Source organism: Oryctolagus cuniculus, chromosome 14, assembly GCF_051225735.1.
Source record: "Oryctolagus cuniculus isolate XC-2025 breed Fujian yellow rabbit chromosome 14, ASM5122573v1, whole genome shotgun sequence".
Taxonomy (NCBI): domain Eukaryota; kingdom Metazoa; phylum Chordata; class Mammalia; order Lagomorpha; family Leporidae; genus Oryctolagus; species Oryctolagus cuniculus.
The window spans coordinates 21,317,636-21,343,091 of record NC_142880.1 but is presented as its reverse complement, the minus strand read 5'-3'; the positions used below and the strand labels follow the sequence as shown (position 1 = coordinate 21,343,091).

The window sequence follows — 25,456 nt, the reverse complement described above, 5'->3', positions numbered from 1 at the left end:
CATACTATAATAACAAAAACAATAGATTTAAATTTAGAAGGTTTAATGAATTTTTAAGGAGAAGGGTTTAAGGTAGTACTTAGAGAGTGAACCTTTTTTCTCCAGCTTTAGGATTTTAAACTTTACAGTTCCTGAACCTACAAAATAAATAATAGTGCTGCTTATTTATGTTGAAAGACTTTCCAGTCTTTTAGAGGCAGTATTAGTAGAAAAGTCAATAAAAATAAAAAATGGAATTGTCCCTCTAAAACATGGGGGGTAAAAAATTTCCACTGTTGTATTACTAGATTGAGTAGGCATAAAATTGTAGTGTTAAATTACTATGAATATCTACAAACACATTGTTTCTGTACTTTATTGTGGGACATGCAAATGATACTGGTCTAAAAATATACTGGATCTACATGCTGTCAGTTTTACATGCCTGAAAATGTGAAAGAACCTCTCTTTGCCCTTTTCCAGAGAGTTTATTTACTAAATATAATCAGTAACTTACTGTGGTCTCAAGCATGAAGTTATTTATCTTGAGGAGAACTTTATAGAGAGATGGCAGTGTGGGGAAGTAGCATGCTTGTATGAGCTTGATAGTACTGGCTTTGAAGAGCTGGTATATGTAAAGTTTTCAGAACAGTGCTCCCAAGAGGGAATCGCAGAGATTGGTAGTAATTGTGGTAGAAAGTTGTTGTTACTGGGGACAGACATGACAGCAGATTGAATGAGTAAAAAATAGAGATTAGGAGCAGAACTGAGGAGTGATAATTTTAGAAGAAGACAATCTGAGTAATATGAGACAGGTATGGAATTTTCAGAACTTAAACAAGGACTGTGAAGTATATCATTACAGAAAACAACTGAAAGGAACATTTATATTTTTACATAGAAATTTATTGCATCTATATAGTTATATAAGAAATATATATCTATGTATTTCTCTTGAATGATTTCTATAATCTGAATTTTTATACCAGATTGACCAATTAACGTACCTTAGTCAAATGTTAAAGTTTATTTTATCAGAGGTATTATTCAAATGTTAGGTGGAAAATTTCCGCTTCTAGAATTACATTTGTGTTTGACCCACGATGGCATTCCAGATCCCCAACTAACCCTCATCTCTTTGCACCCTGACTAGAAAATGTAGATGTAATGGACCAGTTACTCATTGCCTGCTGATTCCATGGCATGTCATAATATAGCCTCAAGTACTTTTTATGCTCCTCATGGAAATCCCTACACAGTTTTCTAACTCTCCTCAGTTTGGGCCATTGAGATCCTTCCAATGACTGAGAGTATAGGAGACATTCAGAGTAAACGGCTGCTGAACCTGTCTTCCCATGTTATATACTTGAGCCATGCGTTGTCTCAGTTTCATTTTTAATCTCTTCAGGTTCACATGCTGAGATGCCTTCTCTCCTTTTTAACGTTAACCTTTCTGTTTATAGTAACCTCATACTAATCTTGCTTCCCTGTCAGTTCTCTGTTTTTTTGTTTTGTTTTGCTTTGTTTTGTTTTAATTTTTTAAGTCATGCTGCACAGGGTGGGAATGAAGTTGATGGTTATCTTGGCTTTTTTTCTTCACTTGAACTGCTTCCCCTATTCTACCTGCTCAATTATGGAATTGGGTAAAATAACTTTTGTCTTTTTTTTTTTTCCAAAGATTTATTTACTTACTTGAAAGGAACAGTGAAGGAGAAGAAAGACTAGAGAGAGATTTCCATCTGTTGGTTCACTCCCCAAAATGGCCTCAATAACCAGGGTTAGGCCGTGCTGAAGCCAGGGACCCCTGCTCCATGTAGCAACCAGAGTTGTAAGGAAAATAAAGTCATTCCATGTTACTTCTAGGCATTAAACTCTGGATGACTTTCCATAACATTCAAGTTTTCTTTTTTTTTTTATTTTATTTTTTTATTATTATTTTTTTTGACGGGCAGAGTGGACAGTGAGAGAGAGAGACAGAGAGAAAGGTCTTCCTTTCCGTTGGTTCACCCTCCAATGGCTGCCGCAGCCGGTGCGCTGTGGCCCGTGCACTGCGCTTATCCGAAGGCAGGAGCCAGGTGCTTTTCCTGGTCTCCCATGGGGTGCAGGGCCCAAGCACTTGGGCCATCCTCCACTGCACTTCCTGGCCAAAGCAGAGAGCTGGCCTGGAAAAGGGGCAACCGGGACAGAATCCGGCGCCCCGACCAGGACTAGAACCCGGTGTGCCGGCGCTGCAAGGCGGAGGATTAGCCTAATGAGCCGTGGCACCAGCCTCATTCAAGTTTTCAAAAACTTGCTAACTAGCCTAAAATGCATGGTACATGGTTAATTCCAGTCATTTCTGCCACTTCCACTGACTTGGTTCCAGTTTCACTGATATTCATATTGTTCTTTAAAAGTGTCATTTCTGGACATTGTGTTTATTCTTCCTTCTGCTTAGAATGCTTTCTTAATGCACTTTAGATGTCTTTATAGAGTTCAGGTTTAGTAAAGGCATGATCTATTTTATTTACTGTTCTATTTTCTGGGTCTAGAACAATACTGTAATTACAATACATGCTCAAGTTCCATGCATTAATAAATTATTTTCTAATAGAATATGAGCCACCAAATTGAACAAGAAACAGAAGGTTATGAATAATACTTAAATTATTATGAAAATTAAAGACTTTTCCTAAAGAAATTTTAAAATTTATTTTCATTTTATTTGAGAGACAAAGAAAGATCTTCCATACATTTGGGGTTTACTCTTCAAATGCCCACAGCAGCCAAGGTTGTGTCATGCCACAACCAGAAACCTAGAACTCAATCTGGATCTCCCATGTGGATGTCTAGGACCCTGCTGCTTCTGGGGTGCACATTAGCAGGAAGCTGGAATTGGAAGTAGAGCCAGAACTTGAACCCAGGCACTCAAATCTGGGATGTGGCATCATAACAACTGCACAAAACACCAAAAATAATTTTCCTTTTTTAAAAGTAAGACATCAAGTTTGGCTGAAATCTAGTTTAATCACTAGGAATACATAATTGCAATGTTAAGTAGAAAACTTTCTAATTGATCTCAACAACAGTAAGTCAAAACACAATTAAAGGGGTTGGTGCTGTGGTATAGCAGGTAAAGCCTCCGCCTGCAGTGCTGGCATCCCATATGGGCACCAGTTCGAGCGAGATCCAGCTGCTCCACTTTCCATCCAGCTCTCTGCTATCGCTTGGGAAAGCAGTAGAAGATGGCCCAAGTCCTTGGGACCCTGCACACGCATGGGAGGACCTGGAGGAGGCTCCTAGCTCCTGGCTCCAGATCTTCTCAGCTCCGGCCGTTGAGGTCATTTGGGGAGTGAACCAGTGGATGGAAGACCTCTCTCTTTCTCTCTCTCTCTCTCTCTCTTCCATCTGTAGAACTCTGACTTTCAAATAAGTAAATAAATCTTAAAAAACCACACAATTAAAGACTCAAATCTACATGGTAAACAATTTATAATAATAAGTAACAATTTATTATAATAAGTGTGGTCCTTCAGTGGTGCAAGGATTTCTTTTTAAGGTAAATGATGGTAGACCAACTAAAGAAAATTGTCTGATGTTAACCCGTCTTTACTTCCTGGAACTAAACTGCCTTGCTCATCAGTGATATAATGTTGAATTTAAATTTGTTTTACATTCATGAAGTTTGCCTTTTTAGTAGTGTTTTTATTCTGACTTTGGTATAAACTTTAGTTTTCATTACTGCAGTAAAACTGAATCATACAATTTTTGATATGTCATTCTTGTACTATCATTCCAGGGGTGAGTAAGCCAATGGAAAGGCTACTGTCTGTCAGCCACTCTTGAACCACTCATGAGATTAACAGAATTCATTGGTAGTCACCTTATACTTTGTCTGACAAAATGGAAGAATAGACAGTGTATACATCTAGCTATATTGATTTTAATAACTTTACTAGTGTAAAGTTTTATTATGTAGATCCACATGCTTTATATTATATTGCATATAGAGTATATTAAGTTATACTTTGAAATATTTTATTTTCTTTTCATATTCTGCACTTAGAACTGCTTAGGGATACTGTGCTAAGTAAAACCCAAACCTTTTACTTACACAAAGACTGATTTTCTGTGATAGTGAAAGCCTTGATTTCCTAAAGAATACCCAAATAAGAAAAACCCCTCATGCAAGTATAAGAACTATGAGATGATAGTTAGTTCTTTATTTTCTATCACACAGCGCTGTGTTTGCTCATGTGACTATCATAGAGAGAGGTAGTTCTTGTTGAAATCAATTGTTTTAATACATGGATATGTTTTATTTTCCCATCTTCAAGTGTAAAGAAAGAATGAGGCCTGTCAAAGCAGCTTTGAAACAACTTGATAGGCCTGAGAAAGGCCTTTCAGAAAGAGAACAACTGGAACATACTAGACAATGTTTAATAAAAATTGGAGACCATATTACGGAATGTCTGAAAGAGTATACAAATCCTGACCAGATTAAGCAGTGGAGAAAGTAAGTGATAATGCTTTTCAGGAAGCGTTAAATTATGTAATAATCTTTGATGCAGCAGGTTTTTGCTTTTGAAGTTTAGATAACAAAACAATGTGTAAACAGGTAATCTGAGGATGATTGCATTTTTTTACATCCTTTTATTCATAATTAACTCAATGAATCCTGATAAGCTACAGATGGCATCTATGCCTTTAAATAGAGAATAATAGAAGCTGTTTCATTGAAATATAAATTGTACTTTGTTTTAAAAGGTCTTTGAAGTTTACCGTATCACTCTCAATATTATCTTTAGAAATTGGAGCACTGTGGAAAATTTGTTAAATGCAACAGTTGATTAGTAAAAAGTCATAAAAATTAACATCTGCGGGCAATGTGAAATGCAGACTTCTGTTTTCTTTCACTTTAGAAGTAATAACAACACTGTTAGTCTCTTGACTTCTTTGCTATAGGCAGTGTAATTACACAACAAAAGGAATGATTTATATGGAGGAGTGATATTGATCAGATTAATGTTAAAAAAAAAAAAATGTCCTGTCCTTGTTGACTTCAAAAGGAACTAGGAAGTTGAGCCAAGATCACTAGGCTTTTAGTATGCAAGTAAATAGTGAGTTCTCATATTTAGAGAAAATAAAGCCATGCATGGGCAATATTAATTGCCTGACATCATGCATGCACCATGATATGATCATAGCAGTTGACAACACAGGATGCTCCCAGTCCCGGGGGACCATCCTGGCTACGTTTTTACTTTGTAACCTTGAAAAATTACCAGTATCTATGAGCCCCCAATGTTCTCTCAAATGGTAGTATCTATCACTCAGGCCATTTATATACTGTAAAATACTATTTTTTTTAAAAGATTTATTTTATTTATTTGAAGGAGTTACAGAGAGAGGTAGAGACAGAGACAGAGGTCTTCTATCCGCTGATTGACTTCCACATGGTCCCCAATGCCTGGAGCTGTGCTGATCTGAAGCCAGGAGCCAGGAGCTTCTTCCGGGTCTCCCTCGCGGGTACAGGGGCCCAAGAACTTGGGCCATCTTCTACCGCTTTCCCAAACCATAGCAGAAAGCTGGATCGGAAGAGGAGCAGCCGGGACTAGAATCAGTGCCCATATGGGATGCCGGCGCTTCAGGCCAGGGCTTTAACCCACTGCGCCACAGCACCGGCCCCAATACTACATATTTTTCAGCATTGCATGATATGTTTATGTTGTGAGGAAGTAGAGGCAATAATCCTAAAGTACAGCATTCATGATTATCTGGCTTAATCTTTTATTTATGGTTGGAATATATATACTAGGTTTCAATGCGTTCTTTAAACAGGAAACATAAAACAAAATTATTCTGTCCTTTCAAGCTGTTTGAACTTAAAGGGTCATACCTGAAACATGGACCCATAGAGCAGCAATGCAATAAAGTTCATTCATATGTGAGAGGCCTCAAATATTTCATGGAAAATACATATAATGAAAATACTGTGCATGAATTTCAAACATTTGAATTTTATTTTCCATGAACTTTTTGAAGTATCTTTATATATTAGGCTTAAATGAGAATGTAGTTGACTTTTCCCATCTTTTTATGTTCAGGATCCAATAGTAAATTTCTGTCACTGGCTCCTAGACAATACTCTAAAGTATTGCTTCTATATGATAAAATTAGGAAAATGGAAATGTGGCACGTTATTTATACAGATAAATTTAGCTAATTATAAAGCATTGTATTGGAATTTTTGTTACTACTTTATTAATGTAAAAATGTTTGATATCTGCCTTTAAATAATTTTATATTTTAAATGTATTTGAGAAACAGAGAAAACCCTCATCCACTAATTTACTCCCCAAATGCCCATAATGACCAGAACTGGAGCCAGAACCCAGGAACACAAGATCTCCCACATGGGTGGCAGGAACCCAGTTTCTTGAACCTCACTACTTTATCCCAGGGCCTGCATTAGCAGGAAACTAGAGTCAGGAGCTAGAGCTGGGTATTAGACCTAAGTGCTCTGGTGTGGGACAGGAACATCTGAACTGCTAAACTAAATGCCCACCCTTTGGGCTTCTATAGTTTACATCTTAGTATACTATGAAATTGAAAAATCTAACCAGTCCTTATTGAAATAACCTGGCCTACATAGTTATCAGTTTTGGAAAAACATTGAGAGAAAATACTTATGTACTACATATCAATTTTTAAAACTTGTAATTAGGATTCAGTTTATTAAGAGGCAGGGTTTCTGCTTTACCTGCATTCTAAATTAGAAATAGGAGCCTTGAAATTACACTGTGATTAATACAAATAGATATTATTTCAGACTTTATTAATTATTAAGAAAGACATGGTATACAGCCTTTGGGAAAGAAGAGACCAACAGTCAAAGAATTTTATTTTTTTGTCATATTTTGTCACTTTCACTTCATGACCTGCTCTGATCTCACTTTGGTTTTACTTCATTGGAACATTATCTTTTTGTTCCCATCTTTACTTCTCCTCTGCCTTGATTTCACATTCCTTTGTATTCATTACTGTTGCCACTGTCTCTGGTTATACCAAATTTCCTTGAAAAGGGAAGGTGGGACAGAAAGATCTCAAAAAGTAAATTAGCTTTTGCATTGGTCAGAGTGCTGTCTTGGAAAAAGATTTTGAGGATGAAATGCAGAAACAAGAGAGTACCTGATAGTTACGATGTGAAGATCTGACCCCTGCCCTCAGCCTCAGGAACAGTTACTTATTCTACAACCCTGCCAATAATTGTGAAGGTGGAGAACTGACCTGTAATTTTATAACAATTGCCATTAAGAATATTTTTACTTTATTTGTTGATGATACTTGTTTTTCTCTATTTTTTAGTAATCAAGTGGAGGTCAAAATAAGTCTTTATAGAGTATATATTTTTACGCCATTTGTGTATCACTGCATTCATATATCTCATTCTGACTCATCCTTTTAAAGCATTACTTTTATGAAATCTGAACAGTAATTACTACTTCCATTGTACAGAAGGAGACATGGACTGAGGTGAAAGGCTCTGTAGGGCTGGGACTTGAGTGTGACAAAGGAGGCACTTGGGATCTGAACTTAGAGGTTCTGACTCTTTGCCCAAGATCAGGTAGTTATGCAGGTTATATAATTGGCTTCAGAACCTAGCCTGACTAGGTTTTTCTAGAAGAAAAATAAAACATGTTTTAAAAGAATTTTATGAACAAAAATGTAGCTGATTAATTAATTTCCTTTTTACGCCTGAGGTGATTGCAAAATGTGGTTATGTTAAGATTTCAAATTTATTTAAAGGCTAGATAGGTTTTTCACTGCTGTAGATTTCAGTTCAGTCAGGCATCAGTTTATTCTCTCAACCAAGTTTGATTTTAACTCTCAGACCTACGGTTTATATTCGTGTTCTAATGACCACTAGGATGACATAATAATTTTTGAGGTGTATTCGGCACCTAAAAATTGTATAAATTTAAGGTATACAGTTTGATTTGCTCTATATACAATTTATAAAATACAATCTATGGTTAATTACAAATGATGCCTTTGGATGGGAAGAGAGCCTTACAGTCATCATACTCTGCCTGGTTTGTAGTGTCTGGTCATGTTACTCTCATCACCATTAATTTACTATTATAAAGTAACAATTTTTTTTTAAAGATTTATTTATGTATTTGAAATACAGAGTGACAGAGTGAGAAACAGAGATCTACCATCCACTGACTTACTTCCCAAATGACTACAACAGCCAGTTCTGGGCCAGGCCAAAGCCAGGAGCCAGAAACTTCATCCCGGTCTCCCTCCTGGTTGGGAGGGCCCAAGCACTTGGGCCATTTTCCCTTCTTTCCCAGGCACAATACCTGGAAACTGGATCAGAAGCAGAGTAGCTGAGATTTGAACTGGCACTTTCGTGTCACAAGCCAGCAGCTTAATCCACTTCTCCACAATGCCAACCCCAACAGTTACTTTTTGTTACATTATTTAGAACCAGTATTTTCAAGTTTGATCCATGTCAGTTTATGCTGTTTCTATTAACATACCTGTTCCTCATATAGGTAATTTGGATAATATAAATCTGTGCATCTACTGTTGACCTGTGAGTTTGTATTTCTTTGGTACATTTCAAATTAGGGTTGATTATTGTTTTTCATATCAAGGATTACAAAGTGAAATGAATTTAGAAGTATAAATGGTGTCATTGGATTTACCATATATGAAGGTTTAATAAACAAATGCAAGAATTAATCTAGATTTTATTCATAGAAGACTATGTATATGGGTATGTGTGTTTTTTGTTTAAGGAGTAGGAGTTCCATGAAAAAATGAACATTTTCTATCAGATTAATTTTTCTATTTTTCTTCTAGAAACCTGTGGATTTTTGTGTCTAAGTTTACTGAATTTGATGCAAGAAAATTACATAAATTATATAAGCATGCTATTAAAAAGCGGCAAGAATCTCAGGTAAATTTGTGCATCACATTTTTTTCCTTTAATTTGTTGTCATGAAAAACGAGACGTTCTTTCCTGCAGAAGAATTCAGTTAATAAATGTAGAAGAAGTAAAGGAAATGTAAGATTCACTGTTAGAACACCAGTAGTAATTATTACAAGGTCCACAGAGAGAGACTAAAATTAGTTCATGTGAAAATGGGGTGTTGGCATAATGGTGTTTTTAAGTATAAAGAGAATAAGTTTGTATAGGAGGAACTCTTGACACCATGTGTTAAACATGTAATCGAGGTTGATGTCACCAACGTAAACCTTCTGATACAGTGCACTGAGGGAAGCATGTCACTTCTGTGCAATTATTGCCAGAAGTTTCTGACCTCAAACTAAACATGAGAAAATATCAAAACCCAGCTGACATATATTCTGTAAAATCCCTATCTGGTACTCCTTAAAGGGTCAAGATAATAGAAGATTTAAAAAGAAAAAACAAAGGCACTATCACAGAAGATGACATGACAACTAAGTATAATATGGGGTTCCAGATTATATCCTGGATCAGAAAAAGGACATAGTTAAAATTATTGTGTCAAAATTAGTTACTTAGTTTTGATCATTATACTATTATATAAAGAGTAAAGTCATAGGACAAATACTTTTATACTTTAAAAGATCTATAATATATATACACTCTTGATAGCTTTCGTGAGAACTTTGTTTATTACCAGGATTTCCAAATTGTTTCCCACTATCTTTTAAGAGTATTTGCAGTCATAAAAGACTCTTACAAGTGTGTATTTGTTGCAGCAAAACAACGAACAGAATAGCAGTCTGAATGCTCATGTGATTAGAAATCCAGGTAAGTAAGCCTTATTAATTTTATTTTGGAACAATAGACTTAAAATTGTTCTTTTTTGGGTTTTTGTTTTAAATATAATTATAAAAATTTTTTTTTGAATTTTAAGATTTATTTATTTGAAAAGCAGTCTATGGAGTGAGAGACAGAGAGCTTCCATTCGTTGGTTCACTCCCTAAATGGCCCGAACAGCCAGGGCTGGGCAAGGCCAAAGCCAGGAGCCCTGGAGCTTATGTAGATTTCAAATGAGTGGTGGTGGCCCAAGTACTTGGGCCATCCTTTGCTGTTTTTCCAGGCACATTAGTTGGGAGCTGGATGGGAAGTAGGGCACATGGTACTTAAACCTTGCTAATAATGGGATGCTGTCACTGGTGGTAGCTTAACCTGCTGTGCCAGAAAGCCAGCCCCCTTAAATTGTTTATATTGAGAAGATGCATTATCTACCTTAAAGATCTATTTCCTTAAGAACAATCTGTTTTAGCTTATTATCCTCTGTATAAATCAATATTTTGCCAGTTTCTAAAAATTAAATATTTTGTAGAATATAGAATAAATGTTTTTTTCATGTCATTTGGAATAATAGTACATTGTTTCTATCTGAAAGTAACTAAAAAGATCTGTCCATGAGGGAATGGACCCCATATTTTTCATTTGTAATTTTCAAACTTTTCAGAATTAAGTGACCCTTTTTAAGCTGTGGTACTGCTCTTACAGAACTTGTCTGAATGCTTTCACTGCCTGTCTTTGGGAACTGATTTTGTTTTGCCAGGAGTTGAAACAGTTCTTTTAAATCATTTTAATAAAAGTTGGGCTTTCCTTAATCTAACAGATGTGGAAAGGTTAAAAGAGAATACAAATCATGATGACAGCAGCAGGGATAGTTATTCTTCTGACAGACACCTGTCTCAGTACCATGATCATCATAAAGACCGGCACCAGGGAGATTCTTACAAGAAGAATGATTCCAGGAAAAGACCCTATTCTTGTTTCAGCAATGGTAAAGACCATCGTGAGTGGGATCACTACAAGCAAGACAGCAGGTACAGTTGACAATCATTTTGAAATGTTGCTCATATAAGGACACTTTAGAAAGTTATGGAATATGGAATTACAAGATACACTTATTTTGGTACAAAAACTTTTTGAAATTTGTGAATAATTTCTTATTATATATTTGCCACAAATTTTTTTTTGAAGAGTCCTCATACTGGTCTTTCTCCTTTTGATATTGTTTGCTCTGTTTGTTGTGTCAAATAATTTCATCTTCATGCATTCAAAACAATTCTTGTGAAATAATGGTGCTTGTTTATAAAAAGAAACATTGACATATCGTACTTTATGTTAATATTAAGAACCGAGGGTCGGGCATTTGGTGTGGTGATTTAGATGCCACTCAGTGCCTTCATTTGAGTCTCAGCTCTAATTCTGACTGCAGCTTTTTTTTTTAAGGTTTTTATTTAATCAATACAAATTTCATATGTACAGCTTTTAGGAATATAGTGTTTATTCCCCGCATTCCCGCCCTCCCACCCCCACTCCTATCCCACCTCCTACTCCCTCTCCCATTACATTTTTCATTAAGATTCATTTTTAATTCACTTTATGTGCAGAAGACTAACTCTATACTAAGTAGATTTTTCCACTGTTTGCACCCACACAGACACACAAAATATGAAGTACTGTTTGAAGGCAGGTTTTACTGTTAATTCTCATAGTATAACTTGTTAAAGACAGAGGTCCAGTATGAGGAGTAAGTGCACAGTGACTCCTATTGTTGATTTAGCAATTAACACTGATTTTTAACATTAGTGAACTGCCCAGGCTATGGAAGCCTTTTGAGTCCACAAACTCTGTCGGTATTTAGACAGAGCCATATGCAAAGTGGAAGTTCTTTTCTCTCTTCAGATAAAAGTACATCCTTCTTTGATAGCCCCTTCTTTCCACTGGGAGCTCACTCACAGAGATCCTTCATCGAGGTTATTTTTTGCCACGGTGTCTTGGCTCTCCATGCCTGAAATGCTCTCCTGGGCTTTTTAGCCAGATCCGAATGCCTTAAGGGCTGATTCTGATCATGTGGTAGCTCATGTACTTGGGTCACTGCCACCTGCATTGGGAGACCCAGATTGATTTACAGGCTATTGGCTTCAGCCTGGTCCAATGCTGGTTGTTGAAAATATTTAGGGAGTGAACGAGGGAATGGGAGATCTCTCTCTTCTGCAAAAAAGTAATAAATAGAAAGTCTGTATCTAAAATTAAATAAATGAAGGTCTTCAGTTACGTCATTGAGATCAAAATATGAATTAAAAGATAAAAGTTAATATAGGGAGTTCTAGAATTGAGTTATAGGACTCATTGATTTTGGACAATATTTGCTCACATATTCTTCGTAATAGGAAAAATAAAAGCTTGATGGAATAATGATCCTAATTTGGTACAGAATTCTGTATTTTTGTATTTTGAAAGAGGTAATGGGGAGAAAAAAATTATGTAAATATACCTTATTGAGGTTAAACTCAGCAGTTTGAAGTAGTCCTGAAACCAGGAAGTTTCCTGTATGTTTACTGTTTTTGAAAGGCAGAGAGAGTGGGAAACAAATACCCGCAACAGCTGGATTGGGGCTAAATGGAAACCAGGAACCAGGAACTCAGCTGGGGACTCCGATGTGGGTGGCAGGGGTCCAAGTAATGGAACTAACACATGTTGCATCCCAGTGTGTGCATTAATAGAAAGTTGGAATTGCAAGTTGGAGCTGGGACTCAAATTCAGGTACCTGGATGTAGGATGTAGACGACCTAGATGTTATCGTTATTGCTATTGCTAAATACCTCCTTTTTCTTCATTATTATTGGTTTTTTGAAGCCCTTGAACAGTAGGCAACCTAAATATAATAATCCAGCAGAATACATTTTACTCTTTTATTGATAGTTGGGCGTTTTCAATAATTAATGAGAAGAGATGAAAATTAAATTAGAGGCCAGTGCAGTGGTGTAGTGAGTGGAGCTGCTGCCTGCTGTGCTGGCATCCCATATGGGCATCCCGATTCGAGTCCCTGCTGCTCCACTTATGATCCAGCTCTCTGCTATGGCCTGGGAAAGCAGCGGAAGTTGCACCAGGTCCTTGGGTCCTTAAACCCGTGGGGAGACACAGAGGAAGCTCCTGGCTCCTGGCTTTGGATTGGCTCAGCTCTGGCCGTTGTGGTCATCTGGGAAGTCAGCAAGCAGGTGGAAGACCCCTTCCTCCTTTCCTCCCTCCCTCCCTGCTTGCCTGCCTCTGCCTCACTGTAACTCTGCCTTTCAAATAGATAAGTAAATCTTAAAAAAATGAAATTAGAAGACATTCTTTGTTTTTGGGCTCCACTTACTGCATAATTTGGAGAAACTCTGTCGTACTAGGAACATAATATCTATTGTAGAATGGTTTTGAAAATTAGAAATGAGCATATAATGAAAAGGAAAAGCCATGTTTTTAGAGTATATATTTATATAATTTCACAGACTTAATTTATCTTGTTGATAAGATCTTTTCGTCAACAAGAAAAGCCCATTAAGCTTAGTGTATTTTATTGGAAAAAGCAAACATTTTAGAAATTATTTCTCATTAAACTGCCACATATATATGTGAAGTACATTTCTCATTGGTGATTCCTACATCAAATTCTGCTCATATGTACCCAGTCAAATTGGAGTAAGCTTGTAATGGGTATTACTAATGCATAACAATTTTGTAAAATTGTTTCACAGGCTACATTCTAGCATCTTTCAAAGTGTTTTCATATAGGTTAATAAAAGGCAATGATTTCTGAGGTATTCTGTTTAATTTTAGTTACCTTAATTTTAACTTCCAGACCATTAAGATGTATAGATACAAATGATATATAGAATATAAAGTAGCAGATTCTCTAAAATGGACACTTAAAATTAGATTCTTTCAGTATGCTGTATATCAAATAGCAAAACTATTCTGATTCAAGTCATTTTTTCAAAGGGATATTTCCAGTGATTTTTAAGCTAACTTATGAAGTTTTGGAATGAAACACTAATCTATACAATTAAAATATTCTTTATTTTTAATATAACTTTTGTTTATTTGGAAGCATTTTAATTTACATTATTTATAAGTTTCAATTTCTCTTGTAGGTATTACAGTGATAGAGAGAAACACAGAAAACTGGATGATCACAGGAGTAGAGATCACAGACCCAATTTGGAAGGGTTAAAAGACAGATCTCATTCTGATCACCGTTCTCATTCTGATCATCGATTACACTCAGACCACCGGTCAAGTTCTGAATATACACATCATAAATCTTCCAGGGATTATAGGTATCACTCAGATTGGCAGATGGACCACAGAGTTTCCAGTAGTGGCCCAAGGTCACCACTGGATCAGAGGTCTCCTTATGGCTCCAGATCTCCATTTGAACACTCGATTGAACACAAAAGTACACCTGAGCATACCTGGAGTAGTCGGAAAACATAACAAAAACTGATATGTTTTGTCTTTCTGGACTTTTCTTTTAGCCATATATCATAAACCAACACAGTAATTGCCTTATATGACTTGAAAGATATAAACAGATCTTCTATCAGTAGCAGTATTGTTACTTCTTTCCAGGATGCAAGGTCTATTATCCCAACAGAAGAGAAAATATTTTTATATTTAAGGAGTATGCTGCACTGTGCTACAAATATTGTAGTACTTTTTTTCTTTTTTAAAGAAATGGAAAATGTTTACTATTACAGGGACCTCAACACTGCCCTCCCATATAGGCTGGATTAAACTGTTTTTAAGTCAGTGATTTTAGACTGACCTCCATTTAAATTATGTTTGTATATGAACTTTACTCTGACCTGTGATCATGTTTCAGGAAAGAATGAAAGAGAGTTCTTTTCTTAATAAAGAAAAAACACTCAAGGACTTTGTTCACTTTCCAAAGCTACTTGTTTACATTGTACACTGCGACCACCTTGCCGCTTTTCATCACAAGCTTGAATATTTAAATTCTGTACTTATATCTGTAATATAGCCAGGAATTTCCTGTTTGTGATCTATTATTATGCCTTTTTACAAAAAAATTGTAAATTATTGTAAATGGATTAAATGAGCTTTCCTTACTTTCTTCCCCTTCTCAGGCTTTTTTTGACTGTTCCTTTCCCTACCAACTCAGGCCTTCTTATTAAAAAAAAATCAGTGTAATAACACTTTTTAATGATTTGTCTTGATGGAATCATTGTTTAGAATGTAAAGATGGGGAAAGGGGCCACTTAATAATTCCATTAGTCCTCTTTTTATATTGAATATTTTATTAGATATATGTTATTTCTTCCCTTTTTTTCCCCCTTTTTTAGTCAATGTTGTGTTTGTAGTTAAAAAAAAATGGTGAGATAATATGTAAAATCTAAACTGCATGCTCTGGAAACACTTTTCAGATGCATTTGGTTTAAAAGGGTAGGTGTATGAACACTTTCAGAATCCAGAATGGCCAAAAGTTATTGTAAATCCATTTGTTTTCCTTTCTCATGTGGGCAATAATGTCAAATGTGCTATGCAGCCAGGTTAACATTTTAGAAAACTTTGATTGACTTTTAATATAAACTGTTACAATGCACACTGATTGTAAATAGAAACCTTATATATGACATATTAAATTTAAGAAAAATTTAAAGATTTTCTGCTGCATTCTTATTAAACTTGACTTTTTTAAAGTAATATTTACTTCACAGAAAAAGGATATTTTGGTAAGCAGTTGAATATTGACAATGTGTAGCACTGTGACTAAGTCTGTTTTGAAGACTGATTCTTTCTATGAAGTAAGACTTAGATCCTAGAAATTTTTGTTCAATTCTTTTGGTTCCCTGCAGGTACTATTTTATGATGCATCCTATTTATCCACAGACTTTTTATTTTGCTAAATTCATTGGGAATTCATGAGTCATATGGCATACATCCTTGGGTATATGCTGTGATACGACAAATTTGAATATTGACTTTTTGACACTTACATGGATATATATTCCTACAGTGTTCCTATATTTGGCCCTGCTGTTTAGCTATGGGAGAAATCTGTAGAAATTTGCTTAAAGATTTATTCATTTATTTGAAAGGTAGAGTTAGAGGCAGAGAGAGAAAGAAGTCTTCCATCTGCTGGTTACTTCCCAGAAGGCTGCAGCAGTCGGAACTGCACCGATCCAAAGCCAGGAGCCAGGAACTTCTTCCAGGTCTCCCACGCAGGTTCAGGGGCCCAAGGACTTGGGCTATCTTACTGCTTTCCTAGGCCATAGCAGAGAGCTGAATTGGAAGTAGAGCAGCCAGGACTCCAACCAGTGGCCATATATGATGCTGGCACTTTAGGTGGCAGCTTTACCTGCTACACCCACAGCACTGACCCCCATAGGTGTTTTTATAACATTTTCCTTTTATAATACATGAGGGGAGAACTTAATTTTTAAATATCTAATTTATAATTAAATATAAAAATGAAAAATATAAAGATGGCACACATTTTTTAATCTTTTTCACTTTTCTCTGCATTCATTGTAAATGATTATTCCAAAAGACAGCATCTTACTACAAATGTTTAATGAAGTCATAATATCAGTACAGCAAATGGATACAGGTTGGCATTTTTTATTTCAGCTCTTTTTATTTGAGACATTTTTGTTCAAATTTCATGGAACAAAATCACATTTTTAGAAAAAAGGAAATGAGTTCTGCTTTTAATGTATGTATTTGAAAGGCAGAGTTACAGAGGAGGAAGAGGCAGAGAGAGCACTTCTATCCGCTGATTCACTCCCCAAATGGCCACAATAGCTGGAGCTGGGCTGATCAGGAGCCAGGAGCTTCTTCTGAGTCTCCCACGTAGGTGCAGGGGCCCAAAGAATTGGGCTATCTTCAGCGTTCCCAAGGCCATAACAAAGAGCTGGATCAGAAGTGGAGCAGCAAGGTCTCGAACCAGCATCCATATGGGATGCCCACATTGCGGGCAGCGGCTTTACCCTCTCGTTACACCAAGACGCCACTCCCAATGGGCTTTGCTTTTTAAACAGTGCTAAGATTAGTTGAGTATGTTGGTCAACTAATTAGCTGATTTGAGTGAAAAGATATAAAACTAACAATAATTGAAACTACGTCCATTATTTCTGAAGTTAGCAGATACATAGAAAAGAAACGAGCCATAAATTTATTAAGACTGGAGAAAAACTAATACATAGAAATAACAGGAACATTCTCCAAAAAGTATGCTTATTTTTTGTCTTTCACATACTCATTCTCCTGTGTTATTTTATCCTTTTATATTTAATTTTTCAATGATAGATTACTCAGTATTGTACTAGTTACCCCTTCAATTTAATAATATACAATAAGTGATCTTTACTAAAAGCAACTGTCTATTTGCTTATAAAGAAGATACTGTATTTAGGGTATGTTAAGTTAGTTTTCAGATGGATAGCTATGGAAAACTTTTGAATTTCATTTATTCATTCATTTAGAGTGGGTGGCTTGGTAAAAAGCTAAGGTTTTGTATGACATGGTACATTACATGTAGTAATTCTTCAGAATGTGTTTGTAATTGAGATTCATTTTTATGAAATTTATTAGGAATACTCATTAGAATAAATGCCTGGGTTCTTGGGTCTGTACCACAGTACTCTGAGTAGGAAATTATCTTTGGACCATAAATGATTGATTGTCATAGCTTTATTTAATTATCACTTGTAAGAAAGGATGGGGATTTAAAAAAGAAAGATTTTTAAATATGGGATTTTTTCCTATCTTGATTTTCCCAACTTCATTGGAAATGTAAACAAATTGGCAACTATGGGTTAATTGTTAAAATTTGGAGTAGCACTTCACTTAGAAAATGAGAAAAATGTTTCTGAAGTATATAAAAACATTAATAAAGATGCATCCATCAAAATATAAAGCTAGGGTACATTGTGGAACTCTGTACAGATTTGTGGGCAGAGAGTGTTGTACGTTAGATGGCTGGACAGTAGTACCACAAACATGCCTTGAAACAAAGTGTCAGAACTTCTGTTAGGATTCATAAGACACCCAGTTTATGGTATTTTCCCCCAGCAATGACTATCGAGTGATTTTGTAGAAAATTTCTTGCTAATTGTTTCTAGTTAAAAAAAAAAAAAAAAAAAAGGTCCAACCTAATGGATTTCAGTACAGAAAAATAATTGAATTCCTAATAAAAAGAGACCCAGGGATTGGAAAGCTATGTAAAAGGATTAAAGAGTACTTGGAAAAGAATCTTTTTTCCCAAGAACCTAAATTCTTCAATGGGGATTTCCTTGCTACATAGGCACCATGTCCTTTAGCTTAGAAAAAAATTATCTCACATTTATTTGGAATAGAATTGGTAGTTCAAATTCCCAAATCAGATACTTTTAATTCTGTGTTCCACTGTATAACTGATCCTTGATCTAAATAATAGACTGAAGAAGTACAAACAGTGTCAAACTCTCTATGTGAGCTACATACGCTGATTGCATTGAAGATACATAAACTATCTGGCAGAAAATGTAGATTATATTCTAATTTTACTACTGTAGACTACATAGTAGTTTTCCAGTCTAGATTGAGCTACAGATACCTATTGCATTGATGATATATAAACTTTTTTCTAGCAAAAAATGCAGGTTGTATTCTAATTTCACTATTGTCAACTGCTACTAATTAGATTTCCAGTCTAGTTGGGGAACTGAACTGCCACTGTTCATCTGTAACTTGTTTTTTCCTGTTTACTTTTATAATTATGTTTGCTTGATCTCTGGTGTCCGAATCTAGGTGTCTGATTTCATTTTCTTTGCCCATGTGTCACCTCATTCCTAGTGGTTTTTTTTTTTTTTTTTTTTTTTTTTTTTAAGATTTTATTTGTTTACTTGAAAGAGCTACAGAGAGGCAGAGAGGCAGAGGCAGAGAGAGGTCTTCCATCTGCTGGTTCACTCCCCAGATGGCTGAAGCGGCCAGAGCTGCACCAATCAAGAACCAGGAACTTCTGGGTCTCCTACGTGGGCCTAGGGGCCCAAGAACTTGGGCCATCCTCCACTGCCCTCCCAGGCCAGAGAGAAAATCCAGCAGAGAGCTGGATTGGAAGTGGAGCATCCAGGACTTGAACCAGTGCCCATATGGGATGCTGGCACTGCTGGCAGATGCTTTACCCGCTATGCCACAGCGCCGGCCCCTAATTTATCTTTGATAAATGCATTCACAGCTCTCTGACCAACCTACTGTACTTTGCTTCTAAGTAGTACCCTGCCACAGTTTTTACATCCCTTTATTGTGTATTTTCTTCTAGCACGGCATACTACTTGACTTTTTGTTTATCTGCTTAAATCTAAAAACATTTTCTACTACAAAGTAAAGGAATAAAGTAGATCAAAACTCTTCCTAGTACAAGCTACAACTGCTTTCTTCTGCACAGCATATTTCCTAAGTGAAGCTTCTATTTCCAAACAGAAGCCAGTTTTTCACTTCTATGTACACGTAACTGGATTAGTTATAACTGCAGTTACCCTCTGCACTAATTACGGAAGTAAACAAAACACCCCATTATCTGGAGCCTTTCTTTACCAATTTTCATTCTAGAAATGAGACTTAAGTGTCTCTGTGTTTATCAAGTGACTGGTGATTTTTATCAGTCATGTTTAAAAACGAAGTCAGTAAACAGACTCATGGAATCATGAGATATCGATAAAGTATTCAAGTTTCCAGTAATAACAGTGGTCAACAGTGGCAAGCCAAAACGTTTGGTAATGCTGACATAGGGCATAGCATTTCTGAGAACAAAACTGAAAAGATAAACTAATGAAAATAATACAAAGGGTGAGAGGCATTGTTAATAGTGAACAAATACTGGAACTTTCTTGTGTAGAGACAAATGTGTTGCATTTTCAATAGTGTTGAAGTGAAAAAGCAAGAATGATAATCCTCTCAATGGTATTTGCTGTTTTTCTCTCTGAAAAGATTCAGTCATGTTTACATAAATTGCTATTCCTATGTGTACAGTGTGTGTTGACAAATTACATGGTTGTATTACTGCCACCATATTTAAGATGGAAACATTTTCATCATCCCAAATAAATTGTCTTTGCTCTTTTCTTGTACACCCAGCCCCTAACAACAACAGATTAGCCCCTAATAGTTTCAACTTGGCAGGAACGTTGCCTGGGACAGTATGTGGCCCTTGAGCCTCCTTGCCGCTTAGCACAGTGCTTTTGCAATTGATGTTTTTGTATTTATGATTTATCAGTTCATTCTTTTATTGTTGAGAATTCCTTTGTACTGAGTGCTTTACAATTTGTCCATCCACCAATTGGATAGAAATTTGTATTTCCAGCCTTGGCTATTATAATGGTAAAGATGCTATAATCACTTACGTACAGTTCTCTGGGTAAGCATCTATTCTAATTTTTCAAGGGTAAATACCTTGCAATATGGTATTTAGTATATGGTGCCAGCTATATGGTAAAGTGTATGTTGTAGCTTATGAACAAAAACTGTCAAATATTTTCTGAAGTGGATGTGCCACTTTACAATCCTACCAGCTATAGATGAGGGTTCTTATTTTTCTGTTAATCTGTGTGACTATTTTCTGTTGTCAGTTTTTTTAAAGATTTAAGCCACTTAACAGGTATGTTACTCTTGTGATTTTAATTTGCATTTCCCTAATGATTAATGGTATGGAAAATCTTCATCTCTTTGCTAAAGAGAAGTTTGTTTTTTTCTGGTTTTATAATATAGAATTATTGTTGAAGTCTTACATTGAAAGTCAGAGTTACAGAGAGGAAGAGGGGGGGGGGGTGTCTTCCATCCACTGGTTCACTCTCCAGATCGCTGCAAAGACTGGAGCTGGGCCAATCTGAAGCCAGGGCCAGGAGCTTCCTCCAGGTTTCCCACACAGGTGCAGGGACCCAAGGACTCGGCCATCTTCCACTGCTTTCCCAGGCCACAGCAGAGAGCTGGATCGGAAGTGGAGCAGCCAGAACTCAACCCAGTGCCCATGTGGAATGCTGGCACTACAGGCAGTGGCTTTTACCTGCTACACCACAGTGCTATGGAAGCTTTAGGTTGGTTTTTCCCTTTTTTAAAATTTCTTGAATTTTTTTTTTTAAAGACTTGTTTGAGAGAGAGTGAGCACGTCCATCCACTGATTCACTTCTCAAATGACTGAAATGGCCAGGACTGGGCTAGGCTGGAGCCAGAAGCCAGGAGCCAGGAGCCTTATCTGGGTCTCCCACATGGGTGCAGGGTCCCAAGTACCTGGGCTATCACCCCCTGCTTTCGCAAGCATATTAGCAGGGAGCTGGATCATAAGTGGAGCAGCTGGGGCTCAAACTGGCAGTGCCCTTATGGGATGCCAGTACTGCAGGTGGGGGTTTAACCCACTATGCCAGAGCTTTAGATCAGCCCTGGCTTGTACATTTCTCTCTCTCTCTCCCTTTTTTTTTTTTTTTTTTTTTTTTTTTTTTTTTTTTTTTTTTTTTTTGTGGGGAGCAGCCCGGACTGGACTGAGTTACTGGAATTAAGACTTATTCTATGCATCTGCTCTCCTACAATATGGCGCTGGGAGAGGAGAAAACAGCTTCTACCCAGCTGCCTCCAGTTCAACCAATAAACTGTAGGACTTGCTCCTGATTGGAGAGCAGCGTACTCGGCGTGTGGGCAGCCGAGTTAGGATTGGCGGAGGAGGACTATAAAGGAGGAGAGAGACGGCATGCACGGGGAACATCTATGGGGAACATCTAAGGGAACCCGTGCAGCCCCCGAGAAAGCCGGCCAGCGGTGTGCCGCTCCCCTGTGGAAGTGGGGAATGCGGCCAGGGGGAACTGCCCTTCCACGGAGGTGGAAGGGATAGTAGCCAAGCCGGGAAGAACCAGCAGCAAACCCGGGGAGGGCTGAGCAGACGAAAGAACAGCGCAGGGTTCTGTGTCGTTCCTCCACGAAGACGGGGAGCGACATTTTTAGAAATCTTAACCTGAGCTATGGTTATAAAGATTGATTTTCCTGTTTTTCTTTGAAATGTACCTTCAAGAATTACATTAAGTCTGTGGTTCATTTTGAGTTGGTTTATTTTGTATATAGAATATAGATCAAAGTTGTAGTTTTGGCGTCTGGTGCTGTAGCGTAGTGGGTAAAGCCACCGCTTGCAGTGCCAGCATCCCGTATGGGCACTGGTTCAAGTCCTGGCTACTCCACTTCTGATCCAGCTCTCTTCTGTGGCCTAGGAAAAAGCAGTATTTAAGATGGCCCAAGTCTTTGGGTCCCTGCACCCACGTGGGAGACCCAGAAGAAGCTCCTGGCTCCTGGCTTTGGATCAGTGCAGCTCCAGCCTTTGCAGCCATCTGGGGAGTGAACCAGCGGATGGAAGACCTCTCTCTCTCGCTCTTGCTGTCTCTGCCTCTACCTCTCTGTAACTCTGCCTTTCAAATAAATAAATCTTTTTTTAAAAAAAGTTGTATTTTTGTTACTATCTGGATGTATGCATCCAGCTTTTCAAGTATGGTTTCTTGAAAAGACCATCCTTTTGCAACTGAATTTCTGTTTCACTTTTATTGAAAATCACCTGCCCATGCATTTATCTCTGTTCTGTCCCATTGTTTATGTGTTGGTCCTTATGCTGACAGCACACTACCTTGATTATTATGTTAAATCATAAAGTCAGCTATTGTGGGTCTTATTTTTTTGTTATTGTTCAAAATTGTTTTGACTCTTAAATTCTTTGGCTTTTCCATATTCATTTTATAATCAACTTAGCAATACAGAAAGTATGCTGAGATATTTATTAAAATTACATTGAATATGAGTTTGGGAAATAATGGTTAACAAGATTGAGGCTACTAGCTCATGAATATATTAAATGGAGGTACTTCAAAAAAGTTTCTGGGAAATGGAATTAAAAGATATCTATTTTGTTGCAATAAATTTTGAAATCACACATAGTATTTCCAGAGTATGCATTTTCCATGAACTTCAAGGGCTCACTGTTTTGGGTGTGAGCTTGTGTCTTTGACCTTGCTACACGTATTAATTAGTTCTAATGTTTTTGTTCCAGATGGAGATTTTCTACATAGACGATCATTTCTTCTTTAAAAAAAAAAAGTTTGTTACCTTCATAATCTCCCTGCCTTCTTGTCTTAATGCACTTCCTAGGCTAATTGGCTAAAAATTCGTTCTATAAACTCAATGTATGATGTTAGCAGTAGGTATTTTTATAATGCCTTTAGTCTGTCTTTTTCAAGGAAGTTCTCTTCTAATTTTCTAAGAGAAAAACATATTCTTAGAAAAACCATGAAGTACTTATTTATGGGGTAAGTGCACATGTTGCAAAACTTGGTAAATCATGGAATCAGGTTGGTTACTATCACCTTCATTAGCCATTTTGTGCTGATTTTCTCAAAAGTACTTTATCATTTAAAAAAAAATAGCCACCAAAATAAAATTTTATAATGAGGGATCTGATGTTGAAACTGAACTGTGGGGGCTGGTGCTGTGGTGTAGCGAGTAAAGCCGCCGCCTGCAGTGCCTCCCATATGGGCGCTGGTTCCAGTCCCAACTGCTCCACTTCTGGTCCAGCTCTCTGTTATGGCCTGGGAAAGCAGTAGAAGATGGCCCAAATTCTTGGGCCCCTGCACTCATGTGGGAGACCTGGAAGAAGCTCCTGGCTCCTGGCTTCAGATCGGCACAGCTCCAGCCGTTGTGGTCATCTGGGGAGTGAACCAGCGGATGGAAGACATCTCTCTCTCTCTCTCTCTGCCTCTCCTCTCTGTGTGTAACTCTTTCAAATAAATAAAAAAGAAACTGTGCTGTCATGTTGATAATTAACACTGTTTTGCATATTACTAAGTAATAATGTTTATCTTGTGTCACCCTTGAGTAATAATAATGTGTATAATGTGTCGCCCTTGAGCGTTTGGTTTTCTGCATTACCTCTGTTTTCATTACATTTGTGAACCACAGCACTAGTCCTCACACAGCCTTCAGGAATTCATTCTCGCCTGCTTTCTGTACTCTCTTCCTGTCCTGCTGTGCCAACTAGAGTAAGCAGTTCACCTATGTCAGCTCCTCTTGGAGAGTCTGGTCACTCTTTGAGACTCCGCTCATTTTGCAGCCTGGGAATCTCCATTGTCCATCAGTCTCAGGGAAAACTATGATTTTATGGATTATCCATTTTTTCTCTCATTGTTGGGATGAGAGGAACTTTCTCTTACAGCTCTCTACATCCTCAGAAGAAAGGAAACTCCCCAGTGGGTATTTTAGTCAATTTTGTTGAGGTATACTGTACATACAATAAAATGTATACAGCACATTGTAAGTGTACATTTGGTAAGGTTTGACATAATGCATACACAGTCATCATATAGAATGTTGCCATAGTGAAAATGTTTTCATTGTATCCCTTGTCTGTCATTTGTCATTTTGGTCCTTTGTGTATCTTATGTAAAGTGCCTATTAGATCTTCTCATTTTGTAATAGGCTTGTTTTGTTATTGAATTGAAAGCATTTTAAAGATATTTTGAGTAACCACTCCTTATATATGTATTATAAATATCTCCCAATCTATGACCTTCCTTTTGTTCTTAATAATTTCAAATAATAGATGTTTTAAATTTTAAGTCCATTTCTAATTACTTTCCTTAATATGCATTTTACATTTAACATAAGAAACCTTTGTCAACCCTAAAGTTGCAAATATTTTATTGTATCAGAGATATGGCTGCAAATTTTACAGGTAGGTTCAGGTTCTGTCTCAAGTTAATTTGTCTATTGAACATGAGGTGAGAGTTGCAGCTCACTTTTCCTCCATATGATTACTCAATTTCCAGCAGTTTGTTGAAGAGTATCCTTTCCTCATTGAGTTATTTTGACCCCTTTATAAAAAATCAATGACAACATGTGTCTCTAGAATTCTGTTCTATTGATCTATATATCCTTAGCTAAAATAAAATGGCCTTAATTACTGTAGCTTATAGTAATTTTGGAAGTCAAATTCTAACAGCGTGCCACCTTTATTTTATAAATTATTTCAGCTACTCTGTGGGTCCTGTATGTATATCTTTGCTCATTTAGAGTCATTTTGTCAATTCCTCATCCACCCCACCCCCCCAAAAAAAAAAAAAACTTGTTGGAGTTCATATTGATATTGTGTTGAATCAACAGATAAGTTTGGAGAGAGTTGGCATCTTCACTGAATCCTCGGGATGGAGGGTAGCTAATAAGCCTAACAGTCAAGACATTAGTTGAGATCCCTGTCTCTGGGGTGGGCATTTGACCCAGCAATTAAATTGCTGCTTGGTGTACCAGCATCCCGTATCAAAGTGCCTGCTCTGAGTCCTGGTTCCTCTGCTTCCAATCCAGCTTCCTGCTAATGCTCCCCCTCGGAGGCAGCAGGTGACGGTTTAAGTTCTCCAACCTCCCGCATGTGAGACCCAGATAAAGACCCAGGATCCCGGCTTCAGCCTGGCCAAGCCATGAACCAACAATGGAAGGTAGATCTCTTTCTCTCTCACTCTGTCTCCCTGCCTTTCAAATGAAATGAAAACAAAAAATTTCAAGAAAACATGTCTATGTTCCACATCAGAGTACATGGGTTCATTACCCAGCTGCAACTCTTGCTCCAGTTGCCTGCCAGTGCAGGCCCTAGAAGGGAGGCAGTAGTGATGGCTCAAGGAGTTGGAT

At 37.1% G+C, this 25,456-nt stretch overlaps 1 protein-coding gene across 4 annotated transcripts in view; it reads left to right on the top strand.

Annotated features, from left to right (window-relative positions):
• CHD1 (chromodomain helicase DNA binding protein 1) overlaps nt 1–15,434 on the top strand; it is a 71,293-nt gene extending 55,859 nt beyond the window's left edge. For all 4 annotated transcript variants that reach the window (XM_051853606.3, XM_051853604.3, XM_089313062.1 and 1 more), the window contains 5 exons: nt 4,296–4,474; nt 8,833–8,929; nt 9,721–9,772; nt 10,599–10,809; nt 13,906–15,434. In XM_051853606.3, coding sequence (XP_051709566.1) covers nt 4,296–4,474; nt 8,833–8,929; nt 9,721–9,772; nt 10,599–10,809; nt 13,906–14,248 — 882 coding nt within the window. In that variant the 3' untranslated portion in view covers nt 14,249–15,434. The remainder of the gene's footprint in view (nt 1–4,295; nt 4,475–8,832; nt 8,930–9,720; nt 9,773–10,598; nt 10,810–13,905) is intronic.
• Nucleotides 15,435–25,456: the final 10,022 nt, after the last annotated feature.